We start from the raw sequence: 24350 nt of genomic DNA, 5'->3' as shown, positions 1-24350 counted from the left end.
GGGGGAAAAAAAGAAAGTGAAACCATTATTTATAGCACTGAAGGAAAAATAATACTTCCTTTTCAGTGAATGCTCTTTTCACCATTCCTGTTCTTTCAACAAAAGAGAAGTTAAATTGCACAGTTTTAACAACTCACATGCTAAGTCTTTTTTAGGTAATTCAGGCAAAATAGTTGATTTACTTTCTTCTCCATCAGGCCAGGTAAAATACTCAGCATCAAGTAGTTTGCCCCACAAAGGGCCTAACAGTTCACCAGATGAAAACACATGGTTGCGTTATATCAACTGGGTACCATTATGATAAACGCCAGTAGTGCATGCATGAATAAATGCAGAGTTCGCCAGGATACTGAGGAATGCGGACAAAGTGAATCACAGAGAGTAGAACTAGTAGAGAAATGCACTGTAATAATGGACAATAGAGCAAATTTATTGCTTCTCTTATCCCTATAGCATCAGAAGCAACCCCCAGATAGTTATTACCACACATATTCGTACATAAGGTTTTGAAGTCTTCAGAAAAAAAATGATTAAAAATAATGAAATTTCACAAAATGTTGCTGCTGTTTAATTGTGTAACTATAAGCAAACCACAAAAAATCTTGCATGTGTAAAATGGTGGATTTTAAATAAATAACAGCTAAGCTTCCTTCCACCAGAAATACAGAAATTAGGTAACAAGAAATTTGAACTTCATTAACTCATTTTCAAAGATGAGTACAAGTGGAAGGAAAGTTTACACAAATACAAAATACACGACACCAGAATTAAATGAAGTAACTATACAAACGAAATAAGTATAAGACCGAGTCAATCTGCAGTCTAAAGAGAAATCCTGAAAAGAAAAAGAATTATCACTACAGAGCCACTGAAAATTAGAAACTGGCCCCTTCTCTAGGGTGCTGCCCTGAGAGAACACATATTATCCCTTTCTGTCATATCTCTGCTTGGCAACCAAGTAAATGCTTATAAAGAAAGGTGAAATGCTGGGTAAAAACACATATAAAAAATACATATGTCGTGTCAAATGCTGTCTCTAAGTCAAATGATGACTAAAACAAAATGAAGACATAAGATTTGGTTACCTGTAATGCTAAAAGAGGGATACATATCACATTTTTCTACATTTCTTTAAAAGTTCATTTTCAACTCCCACCAATTAACACGCTCTATAAAGAACTTTATAAAAATATGTTGTAGTATGCCAAAGTAAAAATGGATGTGACTCATAGTATGGCTCTTCATCAGAAAGATAAATTTTGGTACTTCCCGCCTTGTAAAGATGTATTTGATGAACACATTAGAAATATGTATGTATAGCTGCTGGCACAGGGGAAAATAATCCCATCCATTTTCAGTAATGGCCAGGGAAACCAAAAGTCTCTACATAAATGATTCTCCACGATATTCTCCCAACATTTCCTAAAGCTATGGAATCAGAATAGTGACCGATAGCAGGAAGGTATTTAAAAGTTTACTCTTCTGTTGAATAATATATACTTATAACATATATTTACATCACATATGTATGTTACATATTACAAAATATATAACATACTTAATATATTTATATGTTGTATAAGCTATAGAATGTATTTGTATGTTACGTAAAATATAACATAAATGATATATATATGACATATTATATATATATACACAAACCCTCTCCAATTGCGCCATTCTAAAAAGAGGAATTTCCCTGATACATTGTTAGGAAAATTGCAATGAAAACTATTTTGCTTTTTTAATTACTTAAAATAGCAATTTACCAAATATATGAAAATTAAAATATTACAGAGCTAGTTTTGAGAGTCTTATAAATAGACACTAGACTAAGTTTACTGGGAGCATATGTGTAATTCTATCATATTTGTTTCTGATAAAATGTACACTACAAGTGAACTTTTTGGTTTCCTAGATTTGTCAGAAATCACAAATTAATTTATATAGTTAAAATCACAAAGTTCCCTTCTAAACATGAACTTGACAGAAATACCATGTGGTTGCTTTCTTTTCCATATTGAAAACCTTGTGAAAACAACTTTGTTTTAAAATTAAAGAAGTGGTATGGAGCACAGAAATGATACTTCTCAAGTTCTTAAGTTTTAGGTCATGAGTAATACAATCTCTGCTTTTGAAAAAGCATCTAAATGGCCAGTAATCATGACCAAGAATGTAGATAGTGCCTAAAATAATGACTCCTCCAAAATTTAATGTGCCACCTGGTACCACTTCTAACTCACAAGGCATGAGCCTGAGATACGATGGTAAACTGAAGCTGGATCTTGTTAAACATATTTTTACAAAATTGTTTTTGATTATTGGTGAACATTTAGAAATTTCCTAAATTTGGCACCCTTTGAGTACTACCACCTGAATGAAAAATAACAACTGGATGTTATTTCCAAAAGTCATTAGGACAAAAGAGGAGTTCCAGGTTCTTTTTCTCCCAAGGCAATTTAAGGCAGTAACTAGAATTTACATTATGGAAAGGAGGGAGGTGGGGAGTAAAAGGGTAATCAGGGCCTAGTGCAGCTCCATAAACGTGCTCAGAAAGAAAGAATGGAATGGAGGAACAGACACGCATGGCCACTCAATCTAAACACTGTCCAAAAAGTCTTTCTGACATTCTTTCTTTCATTGATTTTTCAAATTCTGCTTTTTTATGTTTCCTACTTTAATTAATAGGAAATGGGTAGCCTTAAAATTATATTTTAAAGTTTTCATTTTATTGGCAAATTAAATAATTACATATATAGCAAGTATGGTCAAGTTATAGTATAATGATATATTTGACATTTTGGGGAGCACAAAAATGATTCGATGAATAAACAACAGTTCTAAGACAGACCCACTCATTTCTTCACACCAAAAAAACAACTGAATATTGTCTAAAATGGCCTGAGAGGCAGCAGAAAACCCTGCTGATTACAAAGCCCTTGGCTATTTCTTCTAGAGTAGATAATGTTTGTAAGAGCTGGAATTTTTGATACCCACTGTTTGGGATTCCATTTTCACTTCTATAATCATTTAATTGATGGGCATTAGCTCCATTAAAAATAATAGCCACGTAAATACAGCTCAGACAGAGTAATGGGAAATTCTTGGTCATCTACCAGACATAGTGTGATATTAGCTCCAACTACTGTATATTTTCCAGAAAGTTTATACCTTTACTTCAACTTACAAGAATAAAACTACAGAGTAAAACATAAATTCAGGCAATGACTTTTGTTAAGTATTTTCTATTCTTAAAAAAAGCTGTTGAGTCACAATGCAACCAAAGATAAGATGCCACAAAGCAGACTTTCTAAAAAAATCTATTTCTCCAGGAAAATAAAATACATTATAAATGTATTTTGATGAGGAACTGAAGACATGTTCCTAAGAAACTTTGCTGTATTATAAAGCATATGCTTTGTTAAATGTTCATATACATTCTCCAATAAATGGATTGCATTTTGATTGTATAAACATTTCTACAACTTAAAAGTATCTCTTCTATATTCATCAGGATCATTAATTAGCTTAATTTCCTGAAAACTAAAATTTTCAACTTCAGTGAAACTTAAGTCTTAAAAGTAACTCCCAGTTTGCTTCCAAGTTCTAAGAAAGTTTTATTTAATTCCTTCAATCCACTTACATATGAAACACAGGAACTAAACCCATTTCATAGATTATACTCAGGCATTAGGATTCTGTTTCTTAAATCATTTCAAAAAGTAGATACTTCTAAGCATGTTATTTATGTAATAAAAAATTATCATCAATGGTTAACAATTCCTCATTTTTTTCCCTGAAAACAAAAATAAATTTCAAAATAAAATAAAAACTTGAATGTCATTCCAGGAAACAAATTTAAAAATAATACTAACTTCTTGTATCTAGAATAGAACTCCCAGCCAGATGAAATTAGCATCTTATCAGCATTTATTATAATATATATATACTCAGTCATATAAACAGTATATAGTATTAACATGACTCACTGATATTTCATGAAAAATACTGCCATAGACACCAAATTTTTAAAAATATATTTCCTTTTAATATTTCTTCCTTTATTTCCTCATAACACAACGTCTTCTTTTTATTCATGAGTATTTCTAATTTGAGGACCCGAGAGTGATTTGTACTATCCAATTGTCCTTAATAAAGATTTCAAATGACAAAAATACAACAAGACCAAAAAACATATATACATGTAAAAATCTTTTTGATAAGAAATAAGCACCTACACTGCTAAGGTACTCTGCATCTTCTTCAAAATTTCCACAAAATTACCAACAGCATAAGAGGGAAATCTGAGCAGTAGGATACAGATTTTCACTAATTCATTTTTGAAAATGCAGCATAAGATCCTCAAAAAATTTGTGAGACTAAATCAAAATCATAAGTCATTGTAGTTTACTTCACCATAATCTCTTAATTACCTTAGCCAAAACTTCTTCACATAATAATATTCCATTAGTTGGCCATATGACAACATGAGAAATTCTGTTCAACACAATATGTCTAATAAAATTAAGTTGACTTTAACCACATTGTCATTTAAAGAAGGCAATTAAATTAGCTAGAAACACAAAACTTAAAAAAGCAGCCTTGGGAATAACTTTTCTTTTAGCCATTACCAAATCCTTATTGAACTGATTAACTATGCAAGCAAAGCAGCATAAAGCTAAAGAAAGGGCACGAACATCACTACGTGGCTTATCTAAGAACTCACAAAAGTAAAAGGCTTTAACCATTTTAGTTTATTGGATTCTCTAACATGTAAATGCTGCTACTTTCCTGCAGTTTGATTAACATTATTAATCATTTCATACCTTTCCTTTTTTCTATCATCTAGAAAATCTTAATTCTAGCTTAAAATTTATTTTTTAAAAAAACACATTAATTCAGACTATGTCCCTTTGGATGCAAAACACCATTACCCCCAAATAAAAGAATGCATCAAAGGATTCTAGAAGGAAATTAGGACCCAGAACTCTATAATGCAACCAGCCCTTGGTGACCATCAAGCTCACCAGATACTGCTCTACCTTCTGCATGTATTGAATAGTCATGGGCCCACTGCCTGATGGGATCTGTAGTTTCTAAAAAAAAATGTGTGGATGAAAGTCATTTGCTTTTTGATTTGGAACTATGAACCTAGTCTTAACTATGTTGCAAATACTCCACTGCATTTTGTAGAGTTGATTACTTTCAGCCTTTATTTTCTAAAACACTGCATAACCTATTAGCCATAATGAAAATACATATGTGCATATATGTTACAAAATTCTTTGATAATGATATCTACAATCTATGTTTTATAATGTTGTAAGAATTATGGTTCTTAGAGGGAAAATGCATGCCAAAAGTATCCATTCATATAATACTTCAAATACACATGGAAACTTCATTTGAGTACACTGAAGCACTTTGTAGGCATTTCAATATGTATTGTGCATTTACACACCTTTATTAGGGCACACATTTTGTGTTTTTCATTATCATTATATACATATATTATAATAATATAATATTGATGATATTTCCCTATAGTCAAGAATTCTAAAACTTCTTTGTGTAGGTATCGCTTTCAGCTATCAGTACTCAACATTTGCCAGCAACTCCCTAAGTACTTCCATCTCTACATCATACCTATTTCATAGATCAAAAGAGTTCCTCAAAACCATTTAGATAATGCTTTCCTAAACCCATTTAGGAAAGAGAAAAATTATTCCCTCTGAATTATTATATCACCTTAATGGGTCCACAACCACCTCACACATATTCAACCTCCATCCCATTTCCCTTGATGGCACCTACCCTAGTGTTGTCATGGTGACGATGGTATACCAGAAGGCAGCAGGGATGCTGGTGAACTTGCTGGCCGAAGACCCTTTCTCTGCGTAGAACATAACGGTAGCGAAAATGATGATAGCCATGGTGAGCGAGAAGAGCAAGAAGCCCAATTCTGAGGCACAGCTCTTCAGTGTGTACCCCAGGATGCGCAGGCCTTGAGAGTGGCGGGAAAACTTAAAGATCCGGAAGACCCGGAAGACTCGGAGTGTGACAAAGGCTCCACTGACATCCTCATTGTCTGTCATCACCAGCCCAATGTAATAAGGCAGGATGGCCACCACATCGATGATACTCATGACGCTACGCACAAAACGGTAACGACTGGGTGCTGCAGCCAGGCGAAGCAAGTACTCAACCGTGAAGATCATGACGCAGGCTGTATCCAAGCAAAAGAAGGCCACTGCATACCGCTCCCCACAGGGCAGTTCTTTAATGTGACCTGGGCTGGACCCACATGGCACTGTTTCTACCACATTAGCGATGACTGAGACGGCAATGAAGAACCCTGTAACATAGTAGAACACCAGGGCCATCGTGCTGGTGTGGGGGTTCTCAAATGCCCGCCAGACCCTCTGGCGAGCAGTCATAGTCGGCAGCGCGCTCTCTCCTGTGTTGTCAGTATCAGCATCGTCCTGTAGACGCTCCGCGTTCTCGCGCCTGCGATCCTTGTACTCCTCATAACAGCAGTCGCCAATAATTTCTGGGATGAGGCCAAAGAAGGCCAATTCTTCATCATAAGCAGAGATGCACTCATGGCGAGGATAGTGGAGCTTCCCAGTGCGGTAGAAATTCAGGATATGGCGGAAGATGTCCGGGTCACGGTCAAAAAAATACTGCTGAGTTTCCGGATGGTAGAAAAAGTCCCTCTCAGAACTGCCCAGTAGAGTGTCTGGGTAACGTTCCAGCGTGTCCTGCCATGTCTGGAAACGGGTGCCACTCACATTCAGCACAATTAGAGCATCTTGAGTCCTTTTTCTCTCCTGCCTTGGGGGAGCTGGCATGGGCCCCGAGGCCACAGGCATCCACCCAATGGCTGCTGCCCTTGCAAAAGGCAGCCAGGCTGCGACACCCGCCGCCATCGTTCCTTGAAGTGGAGGCAAGAAGGACAGTCAGGCCTCTCCAGTGGGTCAAAGTAGCCACAATCTCCCACTTCCTCCTGTCAAACAAAATACTACTGGGAAACCTGGTCCAGAGGTATCACGCTTATTCCAAGGTAGGGCTCCTGATGAAGTCACAGTTCTCGGAAGGGCAAGTGTCCCTCAAAGACAGGGATTTGGAGTAACAGAAAAAAACAAAACAATGTCCTAACAATCACGCCCAACAGAACCTAACCAAACCTCTTCTAGCAGCTGGACCAGGCCACTACTGGCACGAATAAGTACACAGGTGACTTCAGATGCAGCAATTTCTTCAAACAGATGTCTTTGCTTTCTCAAACCCTGACACAGTCTGGGTAATGTGGGGTCAGTATGCGACGTGTAGGATAGAGGAAACAAGGACAGTCACTCAGTGGTATTCTTTTGACGAATTAGGGAACCCACTTCCCCTTTCCCTTTTAGTTCTTTCAAACCTTCTCTTTCCAAGTGGCCCTTCCCGCCAAAGGAGTCTCAGAAAGGCGACCTGTTGTTGTAGCTTCCGAGATGCGGTCACAGCCGCTGCCCCACGTCTCTTTGGAAGTCCGGTTGCCGCCTCTACTACTCGGGTCGTATTTGCAGAGATGGAGATGCTGTGCGGTGGGCACGGTTGGGGGACGTTAATATAGATCCTCCTCCCCCACGTCTACAAGTACCCCCCTGCGTCTGCCAAAAGCGTTCGCCCAATCGCCCCTTCACTCTCTTTTCAAGTTCAGCTCAGGTGCCGCGTGACAGTTACAGAACCCGGGAGCCGACAGCCGCCGCCGCCGCGGCGGCAGCAGCATCTGCCTCGGCGCAGAAGGCGCCTCGCCCGCGGTACATACCTGGCAAAGTGCGCGCCGGGGCTGAGTTGCATAGAGACTTTCTCCTCGCCGTGCACCCGGAAAGGGAAAAGCCGAGAAAGCAGCTCGCGAGCAGCCGAATCCGAGGCGCCGAGGGAGCATAAATAAAGCTCAAGCGAGCTCTTCTTCCCCTTCCCCCATCCGCCCGTGCCTCCCTCCTCCTTTTCACCTTCCAAAAGCCAGGCGCAGGCGAGCCGAGCAGCAGCAACAAGTTCAAAAGGTGCGGGGGAGGCGAGAACGGAGGGGACTCGCTCCTGCCAACTTACTGCGCCGCCGCTGTCGCCGGGGCCCGGGCGGCGCGCTGCGGGGCTGCGGGGCGGCGGGGCTGCGGGGCGGCCAGGCGGGCGGCGGCGGCGCGGCGGGGCCGGGGCCCGGGCCGGCGCGGGCAATCGCCCGAGCGCGGAGGCAGGAGGCGCTCGGCAGCGCGGGGGCGCGGGCGGGCTGCACGCTGCTTCCCCGCCAGTGGGTGGTCCTGCATCTCCCCGGGCTCCCCGCGCCGCTCTGCTCGTGCGATCAATAAATAAGGAGAAAATAAATAAATAACCGCGCGCACGCCCCGCCACGCAGGTTATGAAAGGCGTCTCCTGCCTTTCTCTCGGCTTGACCTTTCTCCGCCCCCGTCCCCTTGGGCTCCTCTCGCTCCACCCCAGCCACCCACCAGCCCCGGCGCAAAATGTCACCGAGGGAGAGCATCCAGGTGGATCTGCCGGGGAAGAGAGAGAGCCTCGATGAACAAAGGGAAGCTTCACGCACTCGGCTGCGGTGGTTTGGTGAGGGAGTGGAGGAAGGGGACCGATGCCTTGCTTCTGTCTCCCTGGGTCCTGGTTCAAGGCGAGCGTGGGAAAAAAGAGGAAAAGAGAGAGAGGAGCTGGGAAGGAGGGTGAGCGGAGCGGAACGCGCAGGAATTGGTTGTCTTCTGGGGGCGACTGGCTAGCAAGACCTGCAAAGCCCCGCGGCGGAATTTTTAAGTGCTTTTTCGTCTTTCTCTTTCTTTTTATTTGTTCAAACCAGATGTTGACGTTGCGGGGGTTAATATGTCATCTGTCCAACTTGCCGAAAAGTCAGGCAGTCTCCTTGGTCTAGGTCTTGCCACAACTCCTTTTCCCGTCCTTTGCGAATGACAGGAAGGATTTGGAACCCTTTTCTAAATGTCAGCGTCAAGGGGCGTGCGTCTCTGTGTGCGTCCCCTTCATTCTCTCTGCGCATCTCTGAGCATATCTAAAATGGTTAAAGTAGTTAAAGGTGTCAGTGTGAGGGGTAAGTGATGTGCCGAGAGACTAGGAAATTGTCGCGGCCAACCGTTTTGTTTTTCGTGCACCCCGCCCCCCGGTCATTAGGAATCTTCCTTAAAACCAAACATATACCATTTCTAACCACTAGATGGCGTGAACAGCGAGAAGTTAAATCTACATCTAAGGTTTGGATGCTTTAGAAAGGTGAAAGATCAAAACGACCTGTCCCAACAGAGGTCACATCAACATCCTCATATCCCCCACTGCCCACCCACCTTTTTAGTGTTTATATACTACTCAGCTAGAATCTGCATTTTGATGGATATGGGATGAGATATGGAGAGTTTCCTATTGAAATGCCTTTGCAATTAAATCTAGATTTCTGAATAATAATAATAATAATAATAAAGGTCTTTGGCCATATTGAAGCTTCATCTATGTTGATTAAGGAGAGAAGCCTAATTGCCTAATTTCTTCCTCAAATTTACCTTTTCAAGGATTGGTTTGGCTGCTCTTGGTTTGTAAAGTAAGTGGACTGTGATATACAGTCTTGAACTGACTTTCAGGCCCCAGATCTTAGGCACGACGTGTTAACCTTAAAAATCCGACATGGAATTCCTCACAGGAAATGTATGAACTGAAGAATAGAATATATAAAAAATCATCAGAAAAGGAGAAAATAAGCCTTATAATGTACAGGATTTGTGTAGAGATACGTCTTTTTTTGTTTGCTTGTTTACTGGTGTGGAGGTTTCGGGAATCCCGTGTTAGTGGCTAATGAAGTGGGACCTAATGCACCATGTAAATTTGAGAACACGGAACTGAGGACACCTGCTGTTTATCTGTTTGTATTAGTTGAGGTGAAAAATGCTTGTTAACAAATCTATAGAGGCTGCATAGCTGGGAAAAAAAAAAACCATGTTAACTGGAAAATGAAAAGGAGGGGACTACTAAACAATTACTATAAGAAAATTAACCCCTTCCTAATCTAGACCATAGCAAGTGCATCTGGAGAATGGAAAGCCATGAATATTCAACTGATGCCAAACCGGCATGCCATTCCTGTGGAGATGGGGCAAGCGACCTAAATGGAGCCTTTAAAACTTCCCTGTAGGAAGCTGAACATGTTCAAATATAAACGTAGACATTTGACTCTACAAAAAAACCCTAAATAAGCAAGAATATAAAATCTGCAATTTTTAAAAAGGTTTTATGATCTGCTCTCCCCCACAAGCTTCTTGATGTAGTGGACAGAATGTGGGCTTAGAAGATAAACACACACATCTAGGTTCAAATTCTAGCCCAAGACTTTACTCATCGGCTTTCTTTCATTTGGCAAATTACTTAAATTCTCTGTTTAGAGATTGTAGATAATAAATCAACTTTTTAGGCCAATTGTGAGGGTTAAACAGGATAGTACTTCTGAATGCTGATGTAGAACTTGGCACACACAGAGGGTACTCAATATCAACTCCTTTTTACCTTAAGGCATAGTGGAAATTCAAATCATTTTATCTGGCCTGTATTTGAAACTCCCACAGATATTTTTGTATGTTTACTCTTGCCTCTGAGTTCAGAAATCCCCTTGTTGTGATATGCCAATGACTCTGGTGTTTTAATACTCATTCATGTGTTGAAATGCTGTATGAAGAGTATGTATATAAAATCCAGCAGAACACTGTCTATGCTTCCCTTGCCCAGGTATTCCTGTTTTCCTCCTTATAGTCTCATTTTATATATTCTGCTGCGTGGATGGAAAATAAACCCAGCAAGTTCAAAATGGAATTCATCATCCCTCTTCCCAGTCATTTATTCCTGTCTTTTCTCTCCTGATGAATAAAGCCCAAGGAAGAAACCTGGTGGTCATCATAGACTGTGTCCTGTTCTTTACTACTTCTGCCCAGCAAACCCACACACTCATCCAGTGACCCAGTAAGTCTTGTATATTCCACCCTCATTACCCATCTATCCTTACACTGTACCTAGAGTGATTTTTTTAAACTATTTTAACAAAATTACAGATTCACATGCAGTTGTAAGCAATAATAGAGATCCCTTATATCTCTCATCTTGTTGGAATAGTGGTAACATCTTGTATATTATAGTACAACCCGGAAATTGATGTTAATACAATCCACCAACCTTAGTCAGATTTCACCAGTTTTACATACCCTAATTTGTGTGTGTTTATACTTAGTTCTGTCTAATTTCATCACACACATCACCATTATGGTAAACATATAGATTTCCACCACAGGGATCCCCTTTTATAGCCACAACTGTCTCCCTCTCACTCCCTTTCCTAAGCATTGTCAACCACTAGTCTGTTCTCCTCTATAATTTATCAACTCAAGAATTTTATGTAAAGGGCCAGCCCGGTGGTGCAGTGGTTCTAAGTTTTCACGTTCCACTTTGGAGGCCCGGGGTTCACTGGTTTGGATCCTGGGTGTGGACCTACGCACCACTTTTCAAGCCATGCTGTGGCAAGCGTCCCACATCAAATAGAGGAAGATGGGCAAAGATGTTAGCTCAGGGCCAGTTTTCCTCAGCAAAAAGAGGAGGATTAGCGACAGATGTTAGCTCAGGGCTAATCTTCCTCAACAAAAGAAGAATGGTATGTAAAAGGAATCATGAAATGTAACCTTTCAAGATTGTCTTGTTTTATGCAGTAGAATTATGTTCAGACCCATCCAAGTTGTTGCATGTATCAATGGCTCTTTCCTTTTTATTGCCGACTAGTCCTACACTTTGATTAAGCCTTCACCCACACTGAAGGACATTTGGATTGTTTTCAGTTTTTGGCTGAAATGATAATATGATAATATGATAATATGAAGAAAGCTGCTATGAACATTCATATACAGGTTATTGTGTGAACGTAAGTTTTCATTTCTTTGGGATAAATAGCCAAGAGTTCATCTGCTGGGTTGTATGATAAATCTATGTTGAGGTTTGTGAGAAGCTGCCATGATCTTTTCCAGAGTGGCTGTACCACTTTGTATCTCACCAGTAAAGTATAGTTATCTGGTTTCTCAGCATCCTCACCAACATTTGTATTATCACTATTTTTTGTTTTAGCCATTCTGATAGTGTATAGTGACATCTCATTGTGGTTTTAATTTGCATTTCTCTAATGGTTAATTTTTTGAACATATTTTTATGTGCATATTTGCCATCTGTATATTTTTCAGCAAAATTTATGTTTCTGTCTTTTGCCCATTTTTTAATTGGATTGCTTGGGTTTTTTTTTTTTTTTTATTGCTGACTTTTGAGAGCTCTTTATGTATTCTAAATAATTGTCCGTTGTCAGATGTGTCATTTGCAAGTATTTTCTCCTAGTCTGTAGCTTATTTTTTCATTCTTCTCACAGGATTTTTTACAAAGTGAAAGTTTTAATTCCGATGAGGTCCAATTTATCAATTTTTTGTTTTATGGATCATGCTGCTGGCATTAAGTCTAACAACTCTGCCTAACCCTGTGTCCCTAAGATTTTCTCTATTTTTTTCTAAATGTTTTATAGTTTTACATTTTAAATTTAAGTCCATGATCTATTTTGAGTTAATTTCTGTAAGATATGAGGTTCAGGTCAAGATTCTTTTTTTTTTTTTTTTGCCTACGGATGTCCCTTGCTTCAGCACCCTTTATTGAAAAGCCAATCATCCTTCCTATATTGCTTTTGCACTCTTGTCAAAAATCAGTTGGGTGTAATTTTGTGGTCTATTTTTGGGTTCTGTATTTTGTTCTGTTGATATGTATCTATCCCATCACTAAAACCACACTTTCTTGATTACTGTAGCTGTATAGTAACTCAACATCAAATAAAGTTATTCCTTCTACTTTATTATTTTTTTCAAAATTGATTTAGCTATTCTAGTTCCTTGCCTTCCTATATAAATTTTAGAATAAGCTTGTCTATGTCTACAAAAAATCTTTCTGGGATTTACTAGGCATTGCGTTACATCCATAAATCAATTTGGGAGAATGGACGTGTATAGTACATTGAGTCTTTCAATCCATGAGCACAGTATGCCTCCCCATTTATTTAGGTCTTTTTTTATTTCTTTCATCAGCATTTTGAAATTTTCAGGATACAGATCCTGTACATGTTTTATTAGATTTATGCCCAAGAATTTCATTTTCTTTGGCGAAATTGTAAATAGTATGGTGTGTTTTTTAAAATTGCAGTTTCCATATGTTCCTTGTTAGTATATAGAAATGCAATTGGTTTTTGTGTATTGATCTTCTACCTGCAATTTTGCTCAACTTCCTTCTTAGTTCTTGGGTTTTTTATGTAGACAATCATGTCACCTGAAGATAGGGTCAGTTTTATTTCTTTCTTTGCAATCTGTATGCCTTTTATTTAGGTTTTACGTGTGTGTGTATGTGTATGTGAGGAAGATTGGCCCTTAGCTAACATCTGTGCCAATTTTCCTCTATTTTATGTGGGATGCCACCACAGCATGGCTTGACAAGCAGTGCTACATCCACAGCCAGGATGTGAACCTGCAAACCCCAGGCCACCAAAGCAGAGCACATGAACTTAACCACTATGCCACCAGGCTGGAGCTATAGGATTCTTTTTTTTTTTGTTTAATGCACTTATCATCACCTCACTACCCCTTTTAATAGCCTTCCATATTTTTCAGAAATCAGTTCTTAGCAGAGAATATACCACCCTTCAGGATCTCAATTTCCTCTACCCTTGTAGTTTCATCTCATACTATCTTAATATTCGCTTACTTCTTGGTCTTGCTCAGTTATTTTTAGTTTGCAGAATTTGGTGTGTTTCATCTTGATTCTTGGTCTTGGTTTATGCCTCCATTTCCCACAGGTCTCAGGTACTCAGCTTAACAGTCACATCCTCCAGGAACCATTGTCTAACCTCTTGAAAATGATGTCCACCTCAACTGCTCCATCAGAGACTATAGTTGCTTTGATGAGATTTGTGTCTTTCCTTCCTTTTCTTAGCCACTAGAGTGTAACCTCTTTGAGGGAAGGCAATGGTCATTTATCTCTGTATCCTTAGTATCCACCATTGTACTTGGCGCATTGTAGAAAAACAGTGAATGCCTGCTGAATGAGCGAATGAAGACTCTAATTAGATAGTTAAAATGCACCTTTTTTTTCCCATTATAGATTACTTTTGTAACTCTCCAAAAGACTCATAGAAAATCAAGCTGATTTACCACCAAGATGTACAGTGGAAAAAAAATTACCTTAACAATGAGACAAATGATCCACATTGCTATAATTGTGTAAGAAGTGCTTTCTCAATGTGCTTACTATACTTGATCCTCAAAAAGGCCTTATGAGGTGGGTGTTATTCTTGTGTGTATTTTATCATACAAAAGGAAACAAAGCTCAAGGAGGTTAAATAATTTTCCAAGATTATATCATACATCTAAGTGGCAGAAGCTGACTCATTTCCAAGCCTCTGACCCTAAATCATATATCTATAAACATACTAATATCTGAATAGTAAAGTCTTTTTGCCAATTTGTTGTTTTCAGTACTGGTGATGAATTTGCACAGACAGGTGTATACTATCTTACTCATCCCCCATATCACATCTCTGTGTGGTCTCTGGCCAGAGTAGGAGACCTGTCTGTGGTCATGGAGAAGGGGGCCACTGCATTTGTTCATCCCATATTTTATGCTAACTGCCCAGAGTGACAAATTTCAATATCTAGATTATGTATTTCACATAAGACAAATTTTGCATATCTGACTACATTCTTAGAACATTTTCCAGGACAAGTCTTTCTAAGAGTCTGTATTAGGTTATTTTAGCATAGTATCATCTTTATTTTTTTTTAAAGTTCTGAATTAAGAAATGAATTTAATCAACATGTAAAATGTTTAGCCAGTCATTGCAATTATGTGCATTAAATCTCAATTAAGGTAGGGCAGCTTCACATTTTTATACATCAAAGTTTTTCTTAAAATGACACATTTGTTTATACTGTTGAATATCAAGAATAAAATTAAACATTTTTGCTCTAAAATGTTGGATCACAAATTGCAAACGTTTCAAAAAAACTACGATTCTGTAGAAAAAGTTTATTTTTATTCACTTGTGGGTTCCATATTATTTTGAGTTTGGCAAATGTACGTTATTCAAAGGTAACTTTATTTTGGATTCTTTATACATTGGAAGATGTATACAAGCTGTCTCTTTTGTTTTTCCTTTGTTTCCCCGGGAAATAAAATCTGACATACTAGAAGGATACGGGGGACGTGAGAAAGTCGCAGCATAGGGAAGGAGTTAAATGCTTAAAACATACTTGAGATTTCAAATCCCTCATAGGATCCCTAGAATATGGTCATCAAGGAAAGGGCGATGACCCAGTGTCTTTTTTTGGACCACTATTAAAGAGATAAGTTGGCAACTTGAGCTTAAGTTCTTTTTTCCTTTATTAATACTGTCAAAGTCCTTTTCAAAGTCCTCTTCAAAGGATCTTCCCCTTTTTAGGTTTTAGACTTTGAACATCTATTAAAAATAACCTATTTTCAGGGACTTTATTCCTCATATACAGAAAATCTTAAATATATTTTATATAATGAATGGACTCATCTTTCAAAGTGCCTACCCTGGAAGTCTACCCTGAGACCCTATCACATTCTATATGATTGGAACTGTATAGGGCTAACAAATTTTGTAAATAAATGTACAAAATCCAACCATCATGTTACAGCTTTAATTCTGCCTTATGAGATGAAGGAACTCAGTGGTTGTTTTAATATAAAGAATACATTTTTGATATTTAAATATTCACGATCTCATGGATGGTTATGCACTTGTTGTTCCTATGATCTAGGAAAGCAGGAGGCAAATTAGAGGGGAATATCAGTTTTTAACACATTGTTATTGATCGCTCACAATGTGCAAGGCACCAAGTTGGACGTTAGCATGACCCTAGTTATTCAAGATCAACCTGCCCTCAGGGAGATTGACGTCTCAGATGAAAAAAGAGAGAGAGCATGGAAATCTCTTTTAATCCAAAGTAACCCTGCTTGTAAAGTTTATTTCAGATTATTTTCCCTAAATGTTTTATTCTGAGAAACCATTTACTTGTTAGAGATGGACGGAGAGGGAAGATAAGAGGGAACTTAATAAATTTACTTCTTGGAATCATTATCATATTTATAACTTTGGGATTAATATCTATGGAATAATTCCAGTGCCATAAACTGAGAATTGTGACTACAAATGGGAAAGAAGCAGCGAGAGTTCCAAAGAAACAAAAGTCTCATTTTCTGAAACTGAAGAAAAGTAAATTCTTGCATATGTTACTACCATTGGCAAAGAAGATAAATTACTTCCAAAAAGTTTACGATTGTTGAAAATCTTGAGGAAGTCTTTTAAGGTTTTCATCATTTAAGAAGCCGCATTCTGCGAGAAAATTGGCAATTAATTTGCTTGTTTACTTTCTTTAAAACTACTTGGTATGCTCTAGCAAACCACTTTGATACACAAAGTATGTTTGCTTCATTATTTCTCTACACAATTATGTAGTTGGCCTTAATAAATGACTCAAAATATTAGAGTGTGAAGAAAACAGAACAATACAATCCTTAAAAATATTTGGTTAATACAAAATCCCTGTTTACCCCACTTTTAGAAATTGACATTATGTAAATCTTGCTTGCAACTTAGCCTGCATTACATTTTAACTTAAATAAAGAAAATTATTTAATAGAGGGTTATTAAACAGGTTTTTACACTGCAGCTGTTCCAATCCTTCAGGTAAATACTTATTGAGAGAGCTTATTAAAGTTTGTTCTACTTACTTATGTTTAATAATTCTTTTTCTTTCCCCCTTGTGTGAAACCTTTGTGGGGGCAGAACTCCCACTGACTTTAAAAAGAGTTCCATGTACATGGATTTGGGGAGAGCAACCTGCTTGGAATGCTTGTTAAGTAAGTGCCTTTGATGTTTGCATCCATAAGTGTCTAATTTTCAATATCATTTCTTTTTGGAAGCATGATTTATACTCTGAATAAAGAAATTTGGAAAGCTCAGCTTTTCTACTCTGGCAAGCTTTCACAATAAGAAGGAGCATAAAGAACTACATAAATATTTTAAACATATTTAAGACTTTTTATAATATATAAACATTTTAAATGTCTAAAACCTGAAAAAAGTTTGGACAACTCGTGAAGTGAGGTGAAGATACTATAGGGGAAGCAGGTATTGCTTGCGTGAAAAAAGAAATTGCGACATTAGAGGAAAAAGGAGTTAGAACAGATATTCTAACATTGATCCTGCTCCCTCAGCTGTATCTATTTCTATAACTGATTTAAAGAGAAAATAACGAAGATGATTTATTTTATGATAGCCATGTGCAGGAGAAAGCTAAAAGAGAAGAGGCTGACAAAAGAAAAGGCTATTCCAAGTAAAGGGTACAATAGAAAAGTAAATGAAGGATGGATGTAAGGTAAATTATGAGGAAAAACATGTAGCGTGTGTGATTATTTGAATGTTGGGCATGGAAGTCTAGGGAGAAAAAGAGAGATAATACCGATTGTGAGCACAGTGACTAAGAGAATAAGTATAAGTAACAGGAGAATAGAAGGAAAATCTGTTTAGGAAAAGAAGATACTACCTTCCATTCTGGCAGGTTACGTCCAAGGTTGCAGTAAGCTTTATGCACAGAAGATAGTATGGTTTTAATGGAAGACATAAGTTTACAGTTCCAGATCTTCTAGAAATGTATTTTTTAGATTAAACATTTGGACATTAGTATCCGTTTTAGATCCCCAACTTCACTTCTAGTTCTCTTAGATGCAGTGAATTAATCTTGAAAGGGGGAAAATAAAAACCTTTAAGAACCTGTTAGAGACCCAGAGCAATAATACATTTCACTGGTACTCATATTCTATTTATTTAATAACTTCTCTCTCCCTAACAGAAGAATATGTTTTCATCAAAATAACCTGTGGACGATTTGGTTAAAGAATACAAGAAATATTTAGTATTCTCTTGTACTCATATAGTAGGACCACAGAGAATAGCAACATTTATGTAGCCTGTTAAATTATAAATATATAATTTTGAATATGTACGTGAATATCTCCCTCTCTCGGTCTCTGTCTTTCTCTCTCTCTCTGCCTTCTGTCTTGCTCTGTCTGTGTATGTTACAAACCACAAGTTCACCCTGATACTCCCAACCCAACATTCTTATTATCTTCCTTTCCGTAGTTGTAGTGCCTTTCTCTGACAAAGAGAGCCCTGTTTCTCATTATCCTATGTATACTTATTTTATTGATCCTCTTTTAGGCAACCAATCACCCATTGCTGCCACTCTTCCCAATACTCTCTGACAGACACTGCTGTCACTGTCCCCCAGTGTGTAATCACCTTCCTCTCCCTACCCCCAGATCCAAAATCCTGCCTTGGGCCTCCCTAGGCATGGCTGCCCCCTTCAGCCCTGTAGGCTCTGACACAACATGCTTGGTTGCCTCCCCATAGGAATGCCTTCTTCATCGTACTTGGGCTCCAACTTCCCAGGCTGGTCTACTCCTACCCCATGGAATCCCTCTTTACCCCACACAGCTCGAACAGCCTGCTTTGGGCCGCCGCAGCTCAACTTGCCTCCTTTCCACCTCACTAGTGGACACATACTTTGCTCAGTCTTACTTAGTGATATTAGGATGAATTGTTCAGAAAAGAAAGAGGAGAAGCTACACAGACTTTAAAACTTGGTTTAAAGAAAAGGGACTTGATAATCTATTATTTAATTTTTCAACATGCTTCTGCTAAGTGCCTACTATTTTCCAAGATTCATGTAAAAAGATATTAGGGGTAATATGGGAGCGAAAGCTAAATATACTGGTAATGGTACTCCAAAGTAGGAAATACTAAGAGATATAATGGCATGGAGGCACTGAAGATCAGCAGCTACTTCTTGAGGAATTTACTTCTTGTGCAGAAAAGTTACCACAGCAGGCCTGAGACTGCTATCTTGGAAAGGCCTGTTTGAGAGATTGGCCCTTGGTTGGCATCTGGAAACTTGGCCCCCATTCGATAGATAATTGATGAAGGTTCAGTATGCCTAGAGTGTGTGAACAATATGACTTACGCTAAACACCTTTCCTTCTGTGAGTCTGGAGTGTTAGGACATGCTAGGCAGAGGATGCCTGTGTGATCAGCCAGTGCCCAGCTAGGTCTCTAATGGGCTTCCCTGGGCAGAAACATTGCACACATGTGGCTGCATTTTGTTATCGGAGGAAGAGGACACTCTGGGTGGCACTTTATGGGATAGAGAGAGTATAAGAAAACCACTACATAGATTCCTGTAGACACTGTGCCTTTTTCCCATGCGATCCAGCTATGTATCCTTACTACATCACTGTGATAAATCTTTGTGGAAATATGCCTATATGCTGACTCCTATGAGTCTTTCTAATGAATCTCTAAAAATGGGGATGGTCCTGGGGACACCCAACACGCTCCTGAACTGAGTTTTAAGTTTGCTGAGCCAAATTTTGTCAAGTGAAGATGGATTCAGGGCATTTCTGGGCAGAAGATAAAGCATAACCAAAAGCGTGGAAGAGGGAATCAATGCAGTGTTGAGAAGATGGAGGGACCCACAACTGTTAATTGTTTCCTAAGCAGCAATTTAAAGAAAACAGGGTCAGAAAATATAAGCAAAAGGCAAATCTCAGAAGCTCTTCTATTACATGTAACTTCTTAATACCTTAGGAAGTATTCAGGATGAGGAATAAGGAAAATTGAGTGATTCAGTGGATATTTGGGACAGTGAAAGAATGATAGATTTTTTTATCTTTATTATTCATAATCTTGAGTAAAAATAATTGTTCTATTATTAGTAAATTATTAATAGTGTGGAAAATTATTAACCAATTAGCTACATTTTAAACATTATTCTACATTTTCAAAAGCAGAATCATATTGAAGTTCTCTTCAATTTAATAGTTCCTCGCAATAGACTATAGTACATTTTTATCCTATTCATAAATTCTGATAAATATCAGAAGAGGCAATAAATTTGGCATTCTTTACTCAGTGATATTAGCATTTTGTTTTATATATTTTTGGGCAGTTGTCGGTTTAAGAACCACCTTGTAAGTTTCAAAATATAATACATCTGCAAAATGAAATTTATCACATATATTGTATGCAATGTGAAATACTATGTCAACAACTTAAAATATAGTGTCTATAATACAGTGTCTGTATGGATGAGGCTGTTAAACATTTGCCTTTGAAAAACAAGGCTGTTTATCTTTATTCTTTGCTAGACCACCTTGGGAAAAAATATCAGGAGCAGTAGATTAGAACTGAATCCACTTGTGGTGGGTTTTTCGTGGTGTTATTTTATTTTGTATTTTTAATTTCAAGAACTTCTCATGGGAGATAATTTCAGAGTGAAACATTACTAACTCTACAATTTAACATCAACCATAGAATATTTCTAATTTTTAAAACACAAATCTTGTCTTTTGACAAGTTGTAGGGTGTTTACTGTCTAGATAACTATTTGAATAAAATAAAACAGAAAAATATCATTTTAATAAGATTTTTTATTTCCTAAATATTTCTTTTTGTCCAACATAGCATTTCTATCAATAGGATGATGTTTCTGATATTTTAATAAATTTCCGTTTAAAAATATTTGTTACAGAATTTCCTCTGAGTTTACTGAGCCCAATTATTATAAATGACAATAATCAATGAATAGTTTTGCTATTTTTTGAATATCTTTGTGGGAGGTTTGTAAGATTCATCATAGATAAATTTATATTACAGAAATATAAAGTGGCTAATATCATACTCAGTGACTTTTTACTCAATAATTTTTCTCACACTGATTTTTATGTGCCTCTGCCTATTTGGTTAATGTTCCTTCTTGTCAGTCTCTCTTGGAATAAGCTCAGCATCACAGTGCAGGGTAAATAATAAAACATTTTTCATAGTTATGGAATTTTTCCCTAAAGCCTTCTGTGTTGCTGAGAGAAGATATGCTTTGCTTCAAGTCAATAAAATGGAAAACGTGGCTAAATCTGAGTCTTTGGATTGATAATGTCTGCAGGGAAATTTTCATCTAGGAAAAACCATTAAAAAAGACACACCTACCTTGTAATCTATATTATAAAGGAAGAAATTAGAAGAATAGCTGCTTTGGGTAAGACAACGTAGCACATTTTGCATCAAAATTACAGATATTACATGATATTTGAAAGAATACATGAAAATACATTTTTGAGTTATTGAAATCAATTCCGATATCTCAGGTACTAGTAAAATATTGAACAAATACAGACAACTAAGTCAAAAATTGGTATACAAACTTAGCAACACTATTGAGGATCATCATAAGTAATGTATATTTGAAATGAAACATGAATTGTGACTTAAAGGTATGTGTTATATTTTAAGATTCTTATAGCTTTAAATGTACCATATGTTTTTTGCTACTTCTTATGTATACTAACGTTTTCATAAATTTGGGTAAAAATTCTGACAAATTTCACTTTACAAACATTTTGATGCGTATGTTTTCCAAAAGCGTTTATTATCCTTGATTTATATATCTCTCACTATAAATTCATTGTTATTTTATATGCCGAATACTATGGGCCAAGCCCTGTTCTAAGCACCAAGAATACAGAAGCCAGTCATGCAGAGCGAGCACTGCAGGTCTGGGGGTCACCGAGAGGAAATGCTCTATAATGCAAGATGTGCCCCTTAGGAACGCTTTATTTACTTTTGCTCAGGTTACTATGGCCTTTTAACAAATCACCTCAATACTGTGTGGCCTTAAACAACAACAGTCATTTTATTTTGTTTATAAATATGTAATATAGTTAGAGCTTGGCAAGGAAGGCTTGTCTCTAAGCCATGTTGCATAAACCCCTGAGGCCAACAGTTGGTGCTAGTTGTTGGATGGGGGCTCACAAAGGGCTGAGGACCTGTGGCCCCAGTTCCTTTCCATGTAGACCTGTCCACGTGGCCAGGTCTTCCTCACAGCATGATGGCTTAGTTCCAAGGGCAGGCATCCAGAGCGAGAGCCAGACAGAAGTTATATTGCTTTTATGACTAACCTCAGCCATCACATAGTGCCACTTCCACTTTATTATTACCTCAAGAGGAGCTTCCAAGGTTAAGAGGAGGGGATATAGACGCCACCATTTGATGGAGGAATGGCAAGATCACATGGGACTAGAAATATTGTGGCAGTCATTTTTGAAAAGTACAATCTATCACAACTATAATGTATGGGAAAATATTACCATATTTCTCGGGTATAAACTATCACAGTGTTTATGAAATAATGAATGAACACATGCTAAAGACTTGAATTTTTTTAAAAATCAAGGTTTCATATCAAAATAGCCTTTATAATGGAGATGCAATTACAGTAACTTGTCAGGACTCATTACTCAAAGCCTTATTAATGAACTCTGGTGCAATTAGGTATAAGCTTCCATTCTGATGTTCTATTTTGGTCATTGAAATGATGATGTTTAAATGTAGTAAAACTCTAAGTGACCAACAGTTTGCTATTAGTAGCAATGGAAACTTGAATAAGTCAACCTGAAAGTTAGATATTATGATAAAATTCTTCACAATCAAAATTTTAATAAGTAAATATGGAAGATTGTACATGAATATATTTGAGAACAAGAGTTTGCTCTCACATTTATATGTGGGATTTAAAGCTATGTTTATTTTTTGTATATAGACAAGAGTAAAGATGAATATATGCCTCTTAAAAATCATAGATTAGGGATTCTGTGTTGTTTACACTACAGATATCACTTGAAAATCCCTTATCACTTGGAGGTATTACTATGAAATTAGGATTGAGTTTAAATCAATTATTTTTCTTTTCAACATACATTTATCAAATGTTTATGATCAAAGAAATATGTGTCACAGATTGTCAAACATGGCAGACTCCCTACCCTCAAGGATCCTATAAGATAATAAAGGTAGCAAAGACAATAAAACTAGAACAGAAGGTATAAGCAATGTAACATGGGAGCAAAGAAGGAGAAATGAATTCTGACCTAGGTGGAAAGATGAAGAGAAGCATAATGATGTTAGGATGTGAGGGAACCTAGCAGGATGAGCCATTTTTAGATAATGAAGTGGAAAGCTTGGATGAGAAAAATATGGCATTTCTTCCTCAGGTAACAATGTGGCCATTGGCTGTGTGAGAAAATTTAATTGAATAGGGTAAAGAAGAATTTAATTGAAATACTTTAATGTCTTCTGTGTTGACTCAATGAAAAGTTTACTAGCTACTTTTGTAAGTAAAGGTAAAGTGCTAGTAACAAGATATAAAGTTTCTCTCAAATCTATCTATTCCTATTCCTTCTATAAACTCTCTTCTTCCTTGTGACCTATGGCCATAGTCTCCTAACTGGCCTCCTTGCAATCAGATTCTCTCTCCACCCAGGCAAGGTCAACAGTGCACAGTGATATATTGGAAATGAAAATTTTTTTTAAAAAAAGAGATTTACTTCACTCCTCTGCTGAATTTCGTGAAGATCTCATCATTATCTGGAGCATAAAGTTACAATGCTCTCTGCAATGGTTCCATTTCATTTCCTGTAATCTGTGCATCTTCCTCCTCCCCAGTAACCCAAAAACGACTACCAACACACATTCACTGTAATATAGCCAGGTCAGAGTACTTGCGAATTTCTGTATTTTCTTTTTATTTATTTGTGCATGTTGTGTCTGTATCCTTTGATTTCAATGCTATTTCTCCCCTTCTCTATCTGGCAACTTCTTACGCAAATGTTTCCTATTCCTTAAGATTTCCCTTTAAAACCATAAGTTGCATCCTTCCTCCTCTTCTCTCCCGTAGAACCTGATACTTGTGTCATAATCTTTATCATGTTTTAGTTTCTTTAAGGATGGAATGGCATTCAATTTATCCTTGCTTCTCACTTGATAAACCCACAGTAGGTGCTGTCTTCTGACCCTAAACACAGTACTTTTCATGGCTCCATTCGACACTACTTCTTGAGAAAAGGAAAACATGAGAAGCATTTATCCAGTAACTAATCATAATTTAAAACAAGCTAAGTTACAAAAAGGTAATAAAACACCATCTTAAAAGAACTTTGACTCTATCCATCATTTTGAAGGCATGTTTATAGGCATAGGTATTAATGAAAGATTGCAGAATTGATTGAGGGACCTAAATGGCACTATAAAAAGAGTTTACTGGTATAAATTTAAAGTTAACATTGCTTATATATGGATTTCTGCTATATAATTAGCCATATTACTTGGAATTGGAATTAAGGATGGT

General features: G+C 37.4%; 1 protein-coding gene across 1 annotated transcript in view; it reads right to left on the bottom strand.

Moving 5' to 3' along the window:
• Positions 1-8109, bottom strand: part of KCND2 (potassium voltage-gated channel subfamily D member 2) — a 455532-nt gene extending 447423 nt beyond the window's left edge. The window contains exon 1 of the mRNA XM_014839178.3: positions 5815-8109. Within this exon, the coding sequence (XP_014694664.1) occupies positions 5815-6929 (1115 nt within the window). The 5' untranslated portion in view covers positions 6930-8109. The remainder of the gene's footprint in view (positions 1-5814) is intronic.
• Positions 8110-24350: the final 16241 nt, after the last annotated feature.

This window comes from Equus asinus, chromosome 1 (assembly GCF_041296235.1).
Source record: "Equus asinus isolate D_3611 breed Donkey chromosome 1, EquAss-T2T_v2, whole genome shotgun sequence".
Classification (NCBI taxonomy): domain Eukaryota; kingdom Metazoa; phylum Chordata; class Mammalia; order Perissodactyla; family Equidae; genus Equus; species Equus asinus.
Note: the sequence above shows the minus strand (reverse complement) of the source record. Positions and strands in the feature narration are given on the sequence as shown.